At 38.2% G+C, this 19222-nt stretch overlaps 1 protein-coding gene across 1 annotated transcript in view; it reads left to right on the top strand.

Moving 5' to 3' along the window:
* The window catches only part of MDGA2 (MAM domain containing glycosylphosphatidylinositol anchor 2), a 624733-nt gene that overhangs the window by 583242 nt on the left and 22269 nt on the right, over positions 1-19222 (top strand). The window contains exons 12-15 of the mRNA XM_081938341.1: positions 4735-4755; positions 7003-7158; positions 8822-8980; positions 13921-14051. Coding sequence (XP_081794467.1) covers positions 4735-4755; positions 7003-7158; positions 8822-8980; positions 13921-14051 — 467 coding nt within the window. The remainder of the gene's footprint in view (positions 1-4734; positions 4756-7002; positions 7159-8821; positions 8981-13920; positions 14052-19222) is intronic.

Here is a 19222-nt window from a genome sequence, read left to right as displayed (position 1 = left end):
GTGAGCAACCGGTAGAGGACCATTTAATTTGTAATGTTGTTGGTTGTGAAGTCATGTCTGATCCATCATGACCCCATAGACAATGTTCTTCCCGGCCTTCCTGTCCTCTACCATCCTCTGGAGTCTATTTAAGCTCATGCCTACTGCTTCCATGACTCCATCCAACCACCTCATTCTCTGCTGTCCCGTTCTTCTTTTGCCCTCAATTGTTCCCAGTATTAGGCTCTTCTCCAGTCAGTCAGTCCCTTTCAAGAGGTGGCCAAAGTATTTGAGTTTTGTCTTCAGGATCTGGCCTTCTAAAGAGCAGTCAGGGTTGATTTCATCAAATCCTCCTAGACAGGATGACTTAATGTTTCTTACATTATTATCTTTCTTATAAACCTTTAATTCTTAATAAAGTGATCCCCTGGTGTCATTTTTAGTTTTCTTACCCCAACTCAATCATATGACACTTCCCTTTCTCCCCTCTGGAACACTGGAATCAGAGAACCAGGCTTACCAATTCCAACAGGGATAACTACAAGCTAAAAAGTTTCTCTAGACCTTGGAAGCTCAGACTGAGAGTTCTGTCACTTTCATCAATTCTTATTTTCCCATCATGACAACTATTGCTTGCTACTTTCCCCACCGAGTGATTCTTGATCCTGGACCAATGATGACAGAAGGCTCTCCAAAAACTACCACTTCTGGGCTGTTATTCCCCACCTACATCCCTCTTGTGCTATTGGCCTGAAACATGTATATAACTACCCACTGTTGAATTTGTTTCCTGTTCCTGTCAATCATCAGGAGTGTATTTTTGCTTGCCAACCCATCCATTTGGCTCTGGTTGCTGTGTTGCAAATAATATGAATATTGCAGCACTGAAGGTTAGCCATTAATGATAGTTTCTCTCAAAGCCTCCAAGTTTGTCGACAAAGCAAATGTCACTCAATGCAGTTCCCTACAATTTGGAGTAAGAAGAATGCCAAAAATGAAACGTTTCTCGGCAAATGAGAAGTAATTGTGTTAGCAAACACAGGGAGGCCCATCTTGAATAACTGACTACATTTTCTCCAGGCAAATTATACAGGAAGCAAGTTGCTGATTATTCCTCTTAAATAAAGGAATGTAAGAGGGAAAAAGAAAAAGATAAAATAGCAATGAAGTGAAGTTTAAGAGTGCTTTCAAAATAGCTTGGTGTAAATTAAATGTTAGCCCACCTGTGCTACTCAGAGTTTGAGCAGGTACATCATGAACTTATTTATTTATTATTTATCAAACTTAGATACTGCCTATCCCATCTCAGAGTGACTTTGTGACAATTACAACATATAAACCATTAAAAATACATCAATTAGAGGAGCCAGGTGAAAACAAAAATATTAGGGTCAAAAGGAAGGGATGGGGATAGTTCAAGGCACTAACCACCCCCAGGATTCTGCCCCACTCTGTGAGGCCCATGGGAATTGGTAGAGCCAAGTCATCAAACTCTTTCAAACTGCCAGGAAATGTATTTTGGGAACAATTCTGAGGCAACGCTCAGGTATACAATGTTTTACTTCACCCAAAAGCTTTCCCACTATCTAGCGAGAAAATTAGATTCTTGGATTGGATGGTCCCACTTGCTCCTATTTTGGATCCCATCTGTCGAAGAATTTTAGCTGGCAGGGTCTTTTCTGCTGTGCCCCTCCCTTTGGAATGTTCTCCGGCTGGGGATAAGATCACTCCTGGTTCTACTGTTGGACTGGGGCCCAGATAGGACCACTCTGTGCTAGGGTTGGCTTATGAGGTAGAGAGAAGATCCCAATCCCTCATCACTGCCAGAAGCCTAGCTAAATTGTTTCTCACACACATTTATCTTCTTCATGGAGCCCCACAAAGGATAGTTTCCAACAGAGGGGTCCAATTCAGTTCAAAATTTTGGAGGGCGTTTCTAAGCTTACTTGGCTTCTAAGCTTACTTAAGCTCCTCCCACCACCCTTGTATTAACTTACAATGTGAGAGAACTAACAGCATGCTAGAACATGCTTTATTAATTACCAGCAAGACTACTGGTCTCCTCTTGGTTTTTAGTCACTATTTCATCTTTGAAATCTTTGCCTTTTTATTATGCTGTAAGCTGCCCAGAGTTGTTGTAACAGTAAAATGGATGTCATATAAATTTAAGAAATAAACAATAAATATTTCTGTAGGACAACATTCCATAGATTCTCTTTGTTTCCTTTGGATGAACAAGAATAGAATAAGATGATGGCCTTGACAATGAAAGGTCTCTGTTCAAATCCTCACCCAACCCCTACCAAGGATCATAGAAATACCATTATAAAACACTAAAAAATAAAAGCTCAAACAAAATAGTGTTTATTGTTAATGTATCAACTGTCCCTTTGTTATGTATCTCCTAGGTTTTCTTTTTCTCATCTTCTGTTTCTTGCAACAGCCAACTTGTATTCAGTATCTGCTAAACATTTTGAAGTCCTTCTGGATATTTGGAACTCTTGCTGATCTGCAGTATCCCTGTGTTCTTACTTCAATTATTCCCTACCTACAACATTGTGGAATTTTTCCAAATGTGCTAATGTCTCTCTTTGGGGGATATATCTTGTAGTTTGGAACATGGAGACATCTTGTTCTAACATGGAAATATTATTTACAGGATGTCCTTTCAATTAATTGTTCTGATGTCTACTTTTCTAGGCTGTTTTTGGATAAAAATGGGTTCATTGCTATATGTATTGTATTAGTCTGTTCCTTGAAAGAAGAGAGGTATAGATTTTTTAAAAATAAAATAAATGCCTCTATAAGTTGCACACTGCCCATCTTTTTCCATCAACAATTGAATATATAGCTTTTGAATATTTGATAATATTGAAAGATAAGCTGTATTCTTGGTATTATTATGCTAACACCATTATTATTCTTGTTTTTTCCCCCTTATAACATATCCTAAATGACCTTATAATTGTATATTTCTTGCCTCTTACCAAGCACAGCAAATAAACAATTCTATAAATAATTTTACATGTTTTGCTTTAAGGAAAATCTAAAAGGGACAAAATTAGAAAATTTAGAATACCATTTGTTAAGATATGAGAATAATAATTTGAAATGTAAATAAAGAGCGGGAAAGAAAATGTATTTGTATGTTTTTTAAAGTCTTAATTATTTAATAGTATCTGCAACCCAAAGACTCTCCCAATGTAAACTATTATAGTGGTGGAATAAAGAAAACTAAGCATAATCAGGAGAAAATAGTTGCAGGAAAGTACAGCGGTTTCCATTCTGTTTCATTCCTTGAGGAATACTAGGATTTGTTAAAGGATCATTCTTCACCTGGTCTAAATGGATGGATGACTAGCTACAATACAAAATAGAGTTTATTCATGGTACTCTCCAAGCTTGGTTGTTTCCTTGCAGTTTCATTACCCAAACTAGATAACATAATCAGTACTAATTGGGAGTGGGGTTTGCTCTCATTTTATATTCTAGCGGCTTAACCTATCACTGTTGGTAGGACTTGGTTTGGTTTAGAAAAGTGACAGGTTGAAACTATGATTAAGTCTGTTCACGTGTTGTGAAATTAAAAGAGTTTTCACCATGTCTTCTGACTGCTAGATGGTCTTCATGAATGTGTTCTGCTAGTCTTATCCCAGTTTGTCCTACATTGTGGTTGTTTCGGTCCTTACACTGTATTTACTTGATGAATGTATTCTATTTTATTCTTCTTTATGTACACTGAGAGTCTGTGCACCAAGGACAAATCCCTTGTGTGTCCAATCACACTTGGCCAATAAAGAATTCTATTCTAGTCTATTCTATTCTACTCTACTCTACCCTACCCTACCCTACCCTACCCTACTCTACTCTACTCTACTCTATTATGTTGTATTCACTCCTGGTTTGTTGTTGTTGTTGTTTGAGGCTGCTGAGTCTTTACTTAGGATGTTTTGGAGAGCTTTAGTTGGTTTGTGGACTGTGCTGATGCTGTGCGGTTCTAATGGTCTGTTAGTGGTTTCTGAGATGCTTTTGATATATGGCATTGTTATCCTTCTTACAGCTTGTGTTGGTTGTGCTATATTGGGTTAAGTAGTCAAGCATTTTTTGATGAAGCTATGTGGATATTCAATTTTTTTTTGGGGGGGGGGAGATGTATAGGTGATCTGTTTTCTTTTCTAACATTCAAAGTAGCTGCTATGTGTTTGTGCTCAACTAAATAATATCCTTACACAGCTTGTCTTGTGTAAGATTGAGTTCTTACTTTGGTAGTGGAGCACTTGGTTGGTGTGGGTGGTTTTTCATTAGACTTGTGTTTCTAATTTGCCATCACAGTTTCTGCTGATAAGGATATCCAGGAAGGGTAGAGCATCTTTTTCTTTTCTTCTTCCCTTGTGAATCTGGTTCCTTTGAAGACGTTGTTGATGGTTTCAAGTGTATTCTCTAGCTGAGTGTGTTCTCTAGGCACTAGAATATAAAATGAGAGCAAATCCCACTCTGGACTAGCACTAATGATGTTACCTAGTTTGAGTAATGAAACGTCTGCAAAAAAACCCAGCCATGTTTGGAAAACAGCCACGTTCGGATCCCTCATTTCAACGCTGAGCTACAAATATTTCCTCTATCAGAATTTATAAGCCTAATAGTTGTCCAACCCTGATGAAATGGCACAAATAGTAGGAAAATCAGATACAAAACAGCTATCAGTATGCACAGAAACTTTTATTAATTTTAGGATCTTATCTTTTTCTTTTATAGCTCCAATGAATCCACATTTACGTAAGTATTGAAAATATCTTGTTGCTGTATAAATTAAATTTAGATCTTTCTTACTATTATAACAGATTCTGTACACAGTGAAAGGGGGAATAATATATCAGTATACTGTATAATATAAACTTGGGACCTCACAATATAAATTTTGAAAAGATATAAAGGAACAAAAGGATAGATTGAAAAAAAGAAAGGACAACAACAAAGCCCAGACAAGGAATGAATGAAAGCTCCAAACACTTCTCCAGATCCTTATTTTTCCTTTCATCTGGGGAGGAAGAGAAAGCTGGAAGCCACACTTTTAATATTTTTGGCCTACAAAACAATGGTGTTATTCTGTCAATTGAATGGGTGGTATAGAATTTACTACTATTTGGGGATGATCATGTAGAGGAAGAGTTTTAGATAATAAGAATGGTATTTAAGGAATCTATTTTGCCCATCAGAAAAATCTATTTGGTTTTGTCAGGGCTGCAGCGTTTTTGAAGTTGGTACCTTAAGTCTCTGCAAATAAAACATCCATGTTGCCATGTTAGAACTCCTCCTTCTTTTATTCCCAAGTGAGAACGTCTGTCTGTTGTAAAGGTTCTCTTGGGATTCAAAAATATTTCTGGGGGCCATACATATGATTTTCAGAGGCTAATGTTGCCCATCACTAGATTAGGACTGAAAACATAGTCTTGACCAGATATGTAGATAGGATAAATTCTAGCTCATGAAAGTTAACAAAAAAATTATTTGCTTTATATTGCCTCTTTCCAAATCTGGATGATTAATCTTCCAGGAAGCAAAGGAAGAAATAACTAGAACCCCAGATCCACCTTGGTATAGTCTAAATTTGTTGATTAAAGTCCCCCAAAGATGCTTTTTGGGGGGCAACTGGGTTTTTCTTGTTTTTCTTTTGAAGACGTTTTGCTTCTCATTCAAGGAGCTTCTTCAGATCTGATAGGATAGTGGGGAATGGAAGGATTTATATTCCTTGCAGACAGCTGGTAATATGCATCCTTTTAGAGGGTCATAGAAGCACTTGCAGGTTTTATCTGTGTCCTCGGGGTCCTTCCATTCCCCACTATCCTGTCAGAGCTGAAGAAGCTTCTTGGATGAGAAGCAAAATGTCTTCAAAACAAAAAACAAGAAAGTCCAGTTGCCTAAAAAAAAAGCACCTTTTGAACAACCATGACCTGGATGACTGAGAATCTCAACAGACTTTGGTTGATTAAAAGATAAAGAATAGAGAAAGACAATGTGTGTTCCTTCCAAATATTTGTCCCCAATTCCTATCAATTCTAACTGAAATGGCAAGGGATAAGAAATGGTGGAATTTATAAGACAACTTCCAGAAGACCATATTGTCCATCTCTCGTTGAAGTTATTATTAATACATTTGCACTCACACAGAGTTTAACTTGAGGTTAAAGTTAAGTTCTGCAAATATTACTGAATTCAGGCAAAATCTCAGGCAAGCTCAAAATTGTTTTTATATTTCACCAATTATGGTGTATCGTTCTTACTGTTTCAATAGAAAGATAATTTAATACAGTTCTCAGAAAAGCTACAGTGGGTGCTGACTCTTTTAGCTGTCTAATAACTTTCCCATTCTAATCCAGTTTGGGGCCCACATCCTAAAATTAAATTTGACAATATTTATGAAGAGACTCAAGGAAACATGTCCATGTTAGTTGTATTTAATGGTTTCTTATCTCCCTTGACGCCACTGATCCATCATGTTTCTAACCCAATTGCAGCATTTCGGTGATAGCTACATTTTGATAGGTGCTTCAACTTAGTTTAAGAGAATTAACTTGGACTTCTGCTACTGTCACAAGTAGTTATAAAGCTTTAAGATGTTTATCATTTTATTTATTATTTACTTTTAACCATCTTGATCACTGTTTTATCCCTTGGAGTGGGCTACTCAACAAATAATTCCGTGTTTATAAAATCTAAACTGGAGCATTGTGATTACAAAATAGTGTTCTGAAGAAGAAGAAGAAGTAGAAGTTGTGAATGCCTCCAGAAGTTTTGAATGCCCCAACACTGGAAGTCTTTAAGAAGATGTTGGATAGCCATTTGTCTGAAATGGTATAGGGTTTCCTGCCTCGGCCGGGAGGTTGGACTAGAAGACCTCCAAGGTCCCTTCCAACTTTGCTATTGTATTGTATTGTAAGAAGAAGAAGAAGAAAGCTTAAAGCCTTTGTAAATTGGTAACTTGGAATAATTATTTGTATGAACATGTGATTGATCTGTTGGCAGGAGAATTCCACTGTGGCTTTGAAGATGGCAACATTTGTTTATTCACCCAAGAAGAAAAGGACAGCTTTGATTGGACAAGACAAAACATTGTCCTTCGAGACACAAAATACACCCCAAACACTGGACCCAATGCTGACCGGTCAGGTTCCAAGGAAGGTAGAGTGTAACTCTCAGCTGGGTTTTGCAATGAAAAATAGGATATGCCTTTCAACAATCAATAATCTACTTCTGATTCTGCCCATATATCAGGTTCTTTACCCTTCTTTGAGAACAAGCCAGAAATAAGCCTGTAAATCTGAGCCTACGTTTTCCACTTTGTTCAAACTTAGAAACTATAGTTACATGCTTCAGAATATAGACATTTACTAAAATAACATCAAACTTCCAACTTAAAGCTATCATGGCTGATCTCAAAAAAGCTAAGCAGTCTCAGGTGTATGGCTAATGTTTGGATGGGATAGTTAAAAAAAATCTTGGAAATTGGCAATAATGAAATATTTCCATATTAGTGGTAAAAAAAGTATCTTATTATATTAGTATAGTGACCAAAATTTAAGAAAGAAATGTGAGTCTTTACCTGTTTAACCCTTATCGATAAAGTGATTTTATTGATCTAATTTCTTAAGGGAGACTATTCCACAAAGTAGACAGAAAGTAGGAACATAGTAACTATGGTCCTTCACCAACACATGCAACATCACACAAAAATGAGGAATGATTGTCAGCTTTTCCAAGGGTTGTGTGAGTGTGATGGATTGATTCTGGTATGAAAAGGTGGTCTGTAAGTACTTCATACATGAATAAAACATTAAAGAAAAAATATTTAAAATAGTAGATTGCCTTCTGTTTAATTTGTACCTGTCAGAGCTTCCTGATTCTTTTTTATATTTTGTAAGTTCTGTTATATATAAGCTACACTGATTTAATATTAGTCATATAAATAGTAAGGGTACAAACATCTGCCTTTGACAGATCAACTGAGTAACACCCCCCCAACTAAAGAAGACTCCGAGGCTCAAAGTTCCATTTTATTAGAGATGTCATATTGGCACATCTGGGAAAATCCGAATCTGAGAGTTCTGGGTTTTCCCCACTCAAAATCCATCACATGGCCCAATCATTTCAACGTCCCAACTGGAGACAACCCCCTCCAGTCACTCTCATCCAGGTAAAGGCTGAGTGTCCTTGACTCCCATAGAAAGAAAGTCGTTATGGCTAATCCTCCACCGGCTCCTTGCAATCCCTCCCCTCATTTCCCAGGCACTAAATGTGGCAGCCCTGAAGCTCCAGTGAAAAAGATGGCTTCCAGGACTGACACAACCCTTGAAACAGTTGTAGCAATTTGCTATAGGCAGCATCAGTTCATAATAGTATATACTGTTTTACAGTGCTTTACAGCCCACTCTAAGTGGTTTACAGAGTCAGCCTATTGCCCCCAACAATCTGGCTCCTCATTTTACCCACTTCGGAAGGATGGAAGGCTGAGTCAACCTTGAGCCTGGTGAGATTCGATCTGTCAAACTGCTGGCAGACGGCAGTCAGCAGAAGTAGCCTGCAGTACTACACTCTATCTACTGCACCACCGCAGCTCATAATATTTCCAGGGAACTTGAAATTTGAGCTAAATAGCATTGTGACCTTCAGGTCCTGTTTGAGGGTTTCCATAGGTATTGGGAAAAGTGCTGTACTAGTAAGTCTTCAGTTTACTTATGTGCTTGTATTCTTAGGTCAGGGCACTGTTCCCCAGTCTGCAGAGAAAGATGTTTCTCCTTGTTAATTGTGGCATATCACCATTTCATGGTATTTTTTTCCCTTCTAGGATTTTTCATGTATATTGAAGCATCCAGTCCTAGGAAAGAAGGTGATAGAGCAAGACTCACTAGCCCAGTTTTTAGCATCCCTCCCAAAAACCCATATGGAACCATGAATACTGCGTATTGCTTCAGTTTTTATTACAACATGTATGGTCAACACATAGGTGAGTAATCATCATCTTTCCTCATTGTTGCAAAATAAAAAAAAAATAGAGAGCTTCTTCATTTTCTTAAGAGAGCAATCAGACTACTGTCTGCATGTCTGAGTCCCATCAAATCACCTGAATGCTAATGAATTTCGGGGGGAAAAAATCAGATTGTTATTGGGTCTGCTTCATCAGAGCCTGATTAAATTCAAGCTTCTACTGGATATTTCAGAATTGGCCTTTGATTCTAGATGTGAGATACATATGAATTCAATATAGACCTTCTCGTAAGATGCTTTTCTATGATCTGAAGTCCAAACTTCTTAGGTAGTACCACATTATCACTATAGCCCACAATACTTGATTAATGATCCCCCTAAAGAGCCCAAATTTCTCCAGACCTTTCCCAAATGGGGAAATTAAATGTCTTTATTTTGGGGAAGGTTTAAAGGAAAATTAGGGCTGTAAGTCTTAGAGAAGCTTAAGGGAACTTTTAGACCTTAGAAAACTCAACCTCCCCAATGTTAATTGGTTTTCCCAAAGAATGAATGGCTTACAGAGTAAAATGTAATCGTTTGCAAAATTTAAGATGCCAATTTCAACCATCAAGAATGGAAAAAGAGGTATATAGGGAGGTCAGAATTTTTAAATTGCACTCCCCCCTCCTGTAAGAAATTATACATTCCTTTTTCTAAGGTATTAAACTGAAGGATGCCACATTTTTCCATCAAGCAAGTTTTCTACCAAGTGTAATATTCATTTATTCATTTGTTCATTCATTCATTCAATTTATATGGCCATCACTGTCAAACAAGTATCTCTCAGCAGTAAGCAATCATAAATATCACAAGACATTTGGCATTTTTTTTATTCTTTGCAAATTAATTACAGTCTGTATTATCAGACCAGGGACACCATCAGGTTAGGAAGAAACAGTGTGTATACCATCAGAAAGATTTCATTTTAGCCTTGGTTGGAGCCTCTCTCTCTCATCTTCTATAAGCTCAGTGTTTCTTCATTCAAGCTTGTTCAAAGATCCCTTTCAGACATTGGCATCACTGGGACTGATGGACCACCACCATATACATAAACATATCAGAGGGGAAATGAAAAACGTTGCTAAATGGACATGTTCCTTTTAATGTTGGGTTTTTTTTTTGAGAATAGAACATTTCATCCCGAAATTGCACAGATGGTCAGGATGAGTTTTTAAGCTTTCCTCAAATGTTCCCCTAGATACATTTGGTTGAAGGACATATTCTGTGTTCTTTGGAACTGTTGGATGAAATTCTTTCTGGTTTCAAAACAACACAAACAACAGCAACTGTTGTTTAGGCTACTATTGCTGTTGTCATTGCAATTTGCCAAATCAGGGGTGAAACCAGCAGGTTCTGACAGGTTCCGGAGAACCAGTAGCAGAAATTTTGAGTAGTTCGGAGAACCGGCAAATACCACCTCTGGTGGAAATGGAGATTTTGCAGTATCCTTCCCCTGCCATGCCCACCAAGCCATGCCCACCAAGCCACACCATATCCCCCCAAGCCACACCCACAGAACCAATAGTTATTTTTTTTTGAATTTCAATCCCTGTCCCAAACTCAAATCTTTTATTAGAAAAAAACCGAGTTCCCTAAATGAGCGCAACAGAAGTACTCCACTAAAATAGAAAAATGAAATAAATTGACTCTAGAGTTGAGGCAAAGTCTCCTCCTTCCCATGATGTAGTGGAAACTTTTCTTTCCCTAGGCCTTTATTAGTATCGCTTAAGCTTTTTGTGTTTTATGTCTCATACATTTTAGTGTTATTTTTAATAGAGGTTTTCACTGTTCCTTGTAAGCTGCCAAGACCCATTAAGGGACTTGGTGCCATATAAATGTTTTATATAAATAAATATATACCCTATAAAGAAATCAGGGCAGAGCTGATCACGGCAAACTAAAACGAAATTCCCTGGTGTTCAGGAGGGTATTTGGGGATGGTATTATAAAACAATGTACAGCTCATTCTGTATTTAAAAGATTTTAATTATATAATTAATGATGAAAATCTACTCTCCTTAAGCTAGCTGCATTTTTTTTTTCACATTCTGCCCACTGCACTGTTTTAGAATGGTGTGTGTGTGTTGCTTAATATCATTAATTGTATCACATTGCTGCTAAAAGCAATTAAAGGGAATAAAGGTCAATTAAAAATAAACCAAACAGAAATTAAAAAAACCATAACAGAAACTAGTTGCTACATCAAGCCATAATGCTACAGAGTAATTCTCCATACCTCATGATCATTCTAGGAAACTAAATGATGATCATAAACGATCAAAAGCACAACATGAAAAGGTGGCGGGAAATACACTGTGGCTGTCTCGCACTTGCCTCCTGCTGCATTAGAAAGTACATTGCTTTAAAAATAAGCTCATATCTTTTTTAATCTCGGATATGAAAATGCATCTCCCCTAAAGGCATTTTATGGTGCCCTTCTGGAAAATGCCTGCAAGCCCTCTTAAAGGTGGGAGGGAAGCAATTCAGTAATTGAGAGGCTCCGTTGGAGAATGCCTTTCTTTCCCAATCTGAGGGAGGGAATATGAATGGTCAAGAGGATTGTCTTGAAAATAAAATCAGTGAGCAGAAAGCCATTGAAACGTAGCCTTTAGAGATCCTTTAATGCCCAGGACAAAAGAGTTGGATTCTTCCTGCCAATATACTCATGCCATCGAGAACTTTCACATCATAAATACATTTGTAACTAAGGCTTTCCACCACCGTGCAATTTTTATTTTTCAATGCCTTGGTTGCATTTCTTATTATCATTAATAAGTTGAAGGTATCTCTCACATCATACTCCCCAAAACAAGTATAGGAGGCAGTTGACTATAGTTGAAAATATTGCCTAAGGCCAAACAGTCTTGGGATATAATAATATCCCATAGATATAATAAACCAATTATTATTTAATACTAGCTAATAACCTGGTGTTGCCATTATCCTAATCCTGTATTAGACAAGAAAAGGAATGAATTATATCTATAGTGTCGCGTGACACACACAGATACACACACACACACACACACACTACGTTCCCCCTGCCCCCCCCGAGCATGCACGTACGACCCACTGCCCCCCATTTTGGACCTATGCCTGCCTGAAGCCTCCTGGGAGCAAAAATGGGCCACAGGGGGAGGCTCACGTTGTCCCCCCCCTGTGCTAGCCCCGCACTCTGCGCATGCATGTGTGACCCCGTGTATGCATGCTCCACCCTGTACATGCATCTGTGTCTCCAGCATGCACCCCACTCCCCGGGCATCCACAGCAGAGACACGAAAATCAGCTGGCCGGCGGGAGGGATGTGCGCATACATGCTGGAGCTGATCTGGGGCGATGGCTCTCATGCCTCTACACACACACACCAAGGGGTGTTAGGGGTATCTTACCCCCACAGTATTTATTTCCAGAGGGTAAGTAATCTGTGTACCAAGTTTGGTTGAAATTTCTCAAGGTGTTCCAGAGTTATGCTGGAACACACACACACACACACACACACACAAACAAACACACACACAGCCATTTAACTATTTATAGATATGTTTAAAGACTTTTTGCTACTTACATCATTGGTAATAGAAATAATGTTTTTTTCCCCCTCTTGGTCATATACAACTCATACACTTATAGTTGCATAGTACAGTAGCTCTCAACTTATGACCAGTCACTTAGCGGAACGCTCCCCAAATTTCTTATGACCCAATTTTGAATGTTCATGCACACAGTCACACATACATTCCTCCTCCTCCTCCTCCTCCTCCTCCTCCTCAACATCAACATCTCATGATTAGACTTTGGGCTCATGGCAACCAGCAATAAGACTTTACAGCTATTTATAGCATCCTGTGATCACATGACTATGATTGTTGGTACTTTTTTTCCAGTTTCCACCATTTACTTCTGGTTTCCACCTATTGTGGTATCATAGATTCCCTTAATAACTGTGCTGTTCACTTAATGACCATGTCATTCACATAAAAAATGCTGCAAAATTATCATAAAATTGGGTCCGGTCAGGTATAATCTGCTTTATGCCTGCAACAATTTATGACCATAATTGTGGACTTAATGTCATCCCTAATGTGAGGACTGCCTATAATTGCAACTAATGCTGGGCAGAGAACTTCAATATTGCTTTTACAGTCTTTATTTCAAATGTTTTTCCTTTGAACATTCCTGACATTCCCCTATATATATATATTTGCTCTAAAAGAGAGAAAGAGCTTTTTTTTTCAAAGAAAATTATCTAAATGTCACAATTGAAATGCAGGAAAGTGCAAAGAACTCATATCTTGCCTACTTTGAATCATCACCTTGTCTTCCCCCATCCAAAAAGCTATTTGTAGTAGCCACCACTCTACTCCTTCTTAGAATGTGTAATCCTCCTTTGTCAGGATCATATTCTATGCAAGTAGCCTGGTGGATGGTGATTCATACAAGGTTACGTCAAACTAAATTTATTACGGCTGTTAAATTTAACAACAGAATTGTCTGGGGTAAAGCATAGGACTTGGAGGTGAGGCAGAGAATGCTCAGGGAAATGGAGCATCTTGCTAAGGCCATATTACAGTGACTTCCTTCGGTGGAACAGAAAAGCAAAACATTGCGAGCCTGTTGAAATGAGGCACACCCAGCATGCAAACTCAGAGCTTGCCACAGAGACAGTCAGCAGAGAAAGGCACAAAAAGCTAGAACATTTCAGAGGCTTACATTATGTTAAAATCCATACTCCAGAGTGCTTCCTTAAACTGACCTGTTTTGGCTTTTGAATTTTGCATTTCTTTTTTTTTTTGGTTCCACATCTGCCAGTGTGTCTCAACCTCCTGATATATTCTTGATGTTTTCTTTGTTTTTTTTTTCTTTAATTATATATATATATATATATATATGTGTGTGTGTATGCTCTGTTTTTTTTTAAAGGCACATTAAATGTTTATTTGCGGTTAAAAAGTCAGACTTCATCAGAAAATCCATTCTGGTCTACAAGTGGGAACAAAGGACAACATTGGTTTCAAGCCCGTGTAAATATACATCCAAATTCATCATTTCAGGTAAGAATAGATGATGGCTGTCCCATAAAAAGGATCAAAACACTACCAGTAATCATAGTTCCACCAAGTTTCTTAATGAAACAATGATTTTCTATTTTATGCACATGTGATTTGTATGAAATCTGTAAAGTTACACGAGATGCCGCCACTGTGTGCATTGTAATATATACAGTAAAATGTATTGTTAATGTTGTTCAACCAAAAATGTATATTCACAGCAGCAACAAAACCTCAATAAATTCCCAGTGTTTCTATTTACATAATATTTTTTCCGTGAAAAATTGCAAAATAGAGAAAACTTCAATCAATGCCGCCCTGCTCTCTGATGACATATAAAGATAGGTCTTTTATCAAGGCCTCTGTGCCAGACAAAGTTGATGGGGCCCATGATGGATTTTAAAGATAAGCACTGACACATTGAAATTGGGATTTTATCAGGATCTGTTCGGTCTAGAGAACTGTGAATCTGTTGACATTTGTGCTTATCCGATGAGATGTACTGTCAAAATTGTCTTGGGCAAATCTATCCAATTTGATTTCATTCAGGGTGGTTGTTGGGTATTTTTGTTTCTTTCATTTTTCTGGTCTATTTCCACATCAGGTTTTGGTAAAAAAAAATCCCCAGAACCTCCATATGCAGTCTGGGCTCTCCTCCCCCATAAATATGTGTGTTTTTGCATGCACTTTCATTGTCTATTCCTTTTGGAAAACGATTTTCCCAAATGTAAAGCATTTTTGTGCACCCATTCCCTAATAGGAATATATTTCAGTGCATTATCTGAATTGCAACTCAGAAAGGTATAAACATTCAACTTAAGACTGTAAGGGTATATAGATCTGAGACATACCAACTGAGCAAATGTACATTAAATGCAGTCTAAATGAGCTTTTCCCTATCCTCTTGCAGTTAATACTATCAGGCCTTGGCCCAAGTTCACCTAGCAAAACTGTATCTTCCAAAACAGGAGTGATAAGTAATCCATCTAAGTAACATTTCTATGCCAGCACCCCACAGTTCAGGAAGTTGGAGCAAAAGGCAGATAATGATAGGAGCAGCAGATAGTCTCACTGTCACTGCCTGGACTGACTTGGGAATATCCACCAGGAATATCTCCAGAAATTGCAGCATCTTTAGCATTCTTTTTTCTCTTACTTTTTAACATCATTTTCTCCCCCATCATTTTCTCTCTCTCAGAGAATGTTAATCAGACACATATATTCAGCAAATGTTGCTGCTGCTGCTGCTGCTGCTGTTGTTGTTGTTATATCGTTATATCGTGGTTAATCTTTGGTGAGATTCACAGCCTTTGGGGCTGGTTGGTAGCTCAACAGCTCGAGTCCTAACCAAGGACCTAGGAACTGTTAAGGTAACGTCGAAGGATATAAGCTGTTCCAAGTAGGGTGGTTTTTTGTAGAATCAGAATGTTCAAATTTGATAAATTTAAAATTTCCAAATAGCGAGGTAGTCCTTTAGGTATTTCTCCAAGGGCTCCAATTACAATCGGGACAACACACAATTTCTTTTTCCACAGTCGCTCAACTTCAATTTGCAAGTCCCGGTATTTTGTGATTTTTTTTCTTGCTGTTTATCTTCAATTCGTGCATCTCCAGGTATTGCAATGTCAATGAACCATACTTTTTTCTTTTCAACTATTGTTATGTCAAGTGTGTTGTGGGCCAAGTGCCTGTCAGTCTGGATTCTGAAGTCCCACAAGATCTTGACTTTCTCATTCTGTAAAACTTTCTCAACATGATGGTCCCAGTGGTTTTTGCTGTACTCAAATCCAAACTTTTGGCACCATTTCCAGTGAATGATCTTAGCAATGCGGTCATGGCGTTGTAGGTAGTCAGTTTGTGAAATTTTGCTGCACCCACTGATCAAGTGGTCAACTGTCTCGTCTTTCTCATTACAGAAGCGACATTTGCTGTTGGTGGTAACGTGTTGAATTTTTGCCTTCATGCAGTTTGTGGCTAAGGCTTGTTCTTGAGCTGCCAAAATAAAGCCTTCTGTTTCTTTTTTCAATGCTCCTGATCTTAACCAGTTCCAAGTTAGCTTTTGGTCAGCTTTGCCTTCAATACTTTTCAAGTATTGGCTATGCATAGCTTTGTTTTTCCCATTTTCAGTTGTTGTTGTTGTTGTTGTTGTTGTTGTTGTTGTTGTTGTATACTTTATTCATTAAACATGAAACTCAGCCAACTGAACATTCAAAAATGCATTACAAATACCAGTGACTGGTGCTAATGGTTGATACGGTTTGCTGCCAGCGTCCTAGGTATCTACCAAGTACCTTCTTACAATATAAAGAATGTTCCGAGTAGCGCAGTTTTTTGCAGTTCCGCTGCTGTTATTGCCGGAAGCTGCAATTTGTTGATGTATCTTGTAAAATTCTTGGACGTGATGCCAAGTGCTCCGATCTGAATGATGATGATGATTCATTGCAGTCAGCCAGATGTTCAGACTGGGTTTGGCATTTTTGTCTACCTATTGAGTCCTTACCAAGGACCTGGGATAGGCAAATCTGGGTGTTTGGGAGTGTTACAGATATCGTCGCAGGATGGAAACTGTTCCAAGTAAAGCTGCCTTCTGCAATTGACTGATGGCAAATTTGTCAATGCCTATGATGTTCAAGTGGTGCTCCAGTTGTATATTATTATTAATATTATTATTCAGGTAATCTTCAATTTATAACCACAATTGGGATTGGGATTGCAGTAGTAAATCGTTGTGGTTGTCAGTTGTGGTTGACTGCTTTTACAGCTGCCATTAAGTAAATCATGTAGGCCAAAGGCCAAATCATGTGATCATTAATCAAATCCATTCTCCCAAATGCATGTTTTTCTTTTTTGTTTGAAACTGGCAGGAAAGCTGAAAATTAAAAAAAAAAAAAACATAGCAAATTGCACTCGCATGACTGTGGGACATGCAACCGGTTATAAATGCAAGCCAGTTGTCATGTATCCAAAATATAGTCATGCCACATGGGCATGACATTTAATGACAGCGAGCAATGCTATACAGTTCTTCAGAAGCTTCTTGGATGAGAAGCAAAATATCCTCAAGGAAAAAAATCCAGTTGCCTTTTGAAAAAAGCACCTTAACTGAGAATCTCCATAGATATATACAATCTATAAAACATTTACTGACAGATTGTAAATTAAGGACTGCCTGTATACACTGTGGTTGGTTGCCCAGCCAACCAGAGGTTGAGACTGCATCAGTGGTGGGTTCCAGATCCCATTGGAACCGGTACGGTTGCAACGGGGCTTGGTGTCCTCCACATGAACACGTGCGGTGCGTGCGTCTTACCAACCACAATGCCTCTGCAAGCCTCTGCGATGCTCAAGCTGCTCGGCGGAGAGTTGTGCAGGCGCTGTATGCGCCATGCACGTGGGTGGAAGTGCCAAAGGGTTTAAAGACAGGTAAGAAGTGCAGGTGGGTGGGCCCTCCGGAGCACCATACTGGCATGGTACCTGGTGCTCCGGGCAGACTCCGGTACGCTTGTACCAGGGCATACCACCTGCAACCCACCACTGGACTGCATTTGGCTTTTTATTCACATTATTAATATTAATATTATTATTATTCTTGTTGGGGTAAGTTATTAGATTCACAGTCAAAGTCAGGTGAAAGCATAATAATGCAAGCCCTAGCCAAGGTCCATACAATTATTAAGGTAGCATCTGAGGATACAGCCAATTCCAAGCTGGGCATTTCTTTGTAAAATTAGGGTGTTCCAGGTAAAATTAGGGTAAATTCAGAATTTGAAAATATGGAGGGAGCCCTATAGTTATAGGCACCATCATGATTGGTATAACAACTGATTTCTTTTTCTATAGGCGTTCAATTTCATTCTGCAAGTCCCAATATTTCATAATTCTTTGGGTTTTGCTTTTTCTCAACCCTAGCATCACCTGATACAGTTATGAATCAGATTTTCCTTCTTTTCAATGACTCTTGTTATCAGGCAGGTTATGAGCAAGGTCCCTTTCCATTTTGATATCAAAGTCCCATAACAATTTAAGCCACTCATTTCCCCAATCCTTCTCAACTTGATGGTCCCATTGGTTCTTGATACATTAGTTCTTGATACAAACTTTCACAAATTGATTATAACCAGTTTGTTGACAGAGTTACCAAAATTATTCATTGGAAATCATAATAATAATTCAATTCTGTTCTGTTCTACATAGCTGGATTGAAAAAAGGGTCAATTGTTTTGGAATCAGCAAAAACATTTGGCTATGTATGAATACTTCAATGAAGGCTTGCCAAATGAATCCAATGACTAATGGGCAAGGAGTTAGGGGAAGTTGAAATTACATGTGGTTTTTTTTTTCCAAGGTGACTCATTATAACCTTTACTCTTTATACTACCAATAGTTCTACTGATATCAATTTTGAACAAGCCAAACTGTGGTTTGATGAATTGGCAAAATTGGAGTAAAAATTTCACATTTACTTTACATGGATGACTTAAAACCTATTTGGAAAAATAAAGGTGGAATTGGATTCCTTGCTAAAAAGCACAAAAGAATTCAGCAAAAATATTGGAATGCAATTTGGCATTGACATAATTATAATTTTTTTTGTTTGTTTGTTTTATTGGATTTATATGCCGCCCTTCTCCCAAAGGACTCAGGGCGGCGTACAGCATTAAAAAAACACATATTACAAATTCAAATCCAAATCTCTGGCAAACTTTCCAATGAGTAATTTTGGTAACTCGGTCATCACATTGGCCATGCAATGGCTTGTTCTTCCAATTAACAAAATGGTTTTCTATTGCTTCTTTTCTATATCCGGCCCTCACCTTTGTTGTTTTTAAAACCCTTCCTTGACTGAATTCCTTCAATAATGGTTCTTTGCTTTTCTTAATATAGCCATTCTAGTCATGGTTTTATTTCTCCACAGTTTGTTGCACCTATAAGAATCTTTTGTCCCTTGACTCTTGGCAAATATAGCCAATCTATGTTGCTTTTGGTGTGAAGAGCATTTGATATTAGTTTTCTTGTTTTCTGCTCCACGTTATTAAGTTCCATCTGGATCCAATCAACTATTCCTGCTCTATATCATATAATGCAGGGGTGTCCAAACTTGGCTGGCTGGGGAATTCTGGGAGTTGAAGTCCACAAGTCTTAAAGTTCCCAAGTTTGGACACCGCTGATATAAT

This window comes from Natrix helvetica (assembly GCF_964273705.1).
Source record: "Natrix helvetica genome assembly, chromosome: 1".
NCBI lineage: Eukaryota > Metazoa > Chordata > Lepidosauria > Squamata > Natricidae > Natrix > Natrix helvetica.
Note: the sequence above shows the minus strand (reverse complement) of the source record. Positions and strands in the feature narration are given on the sequence as shown.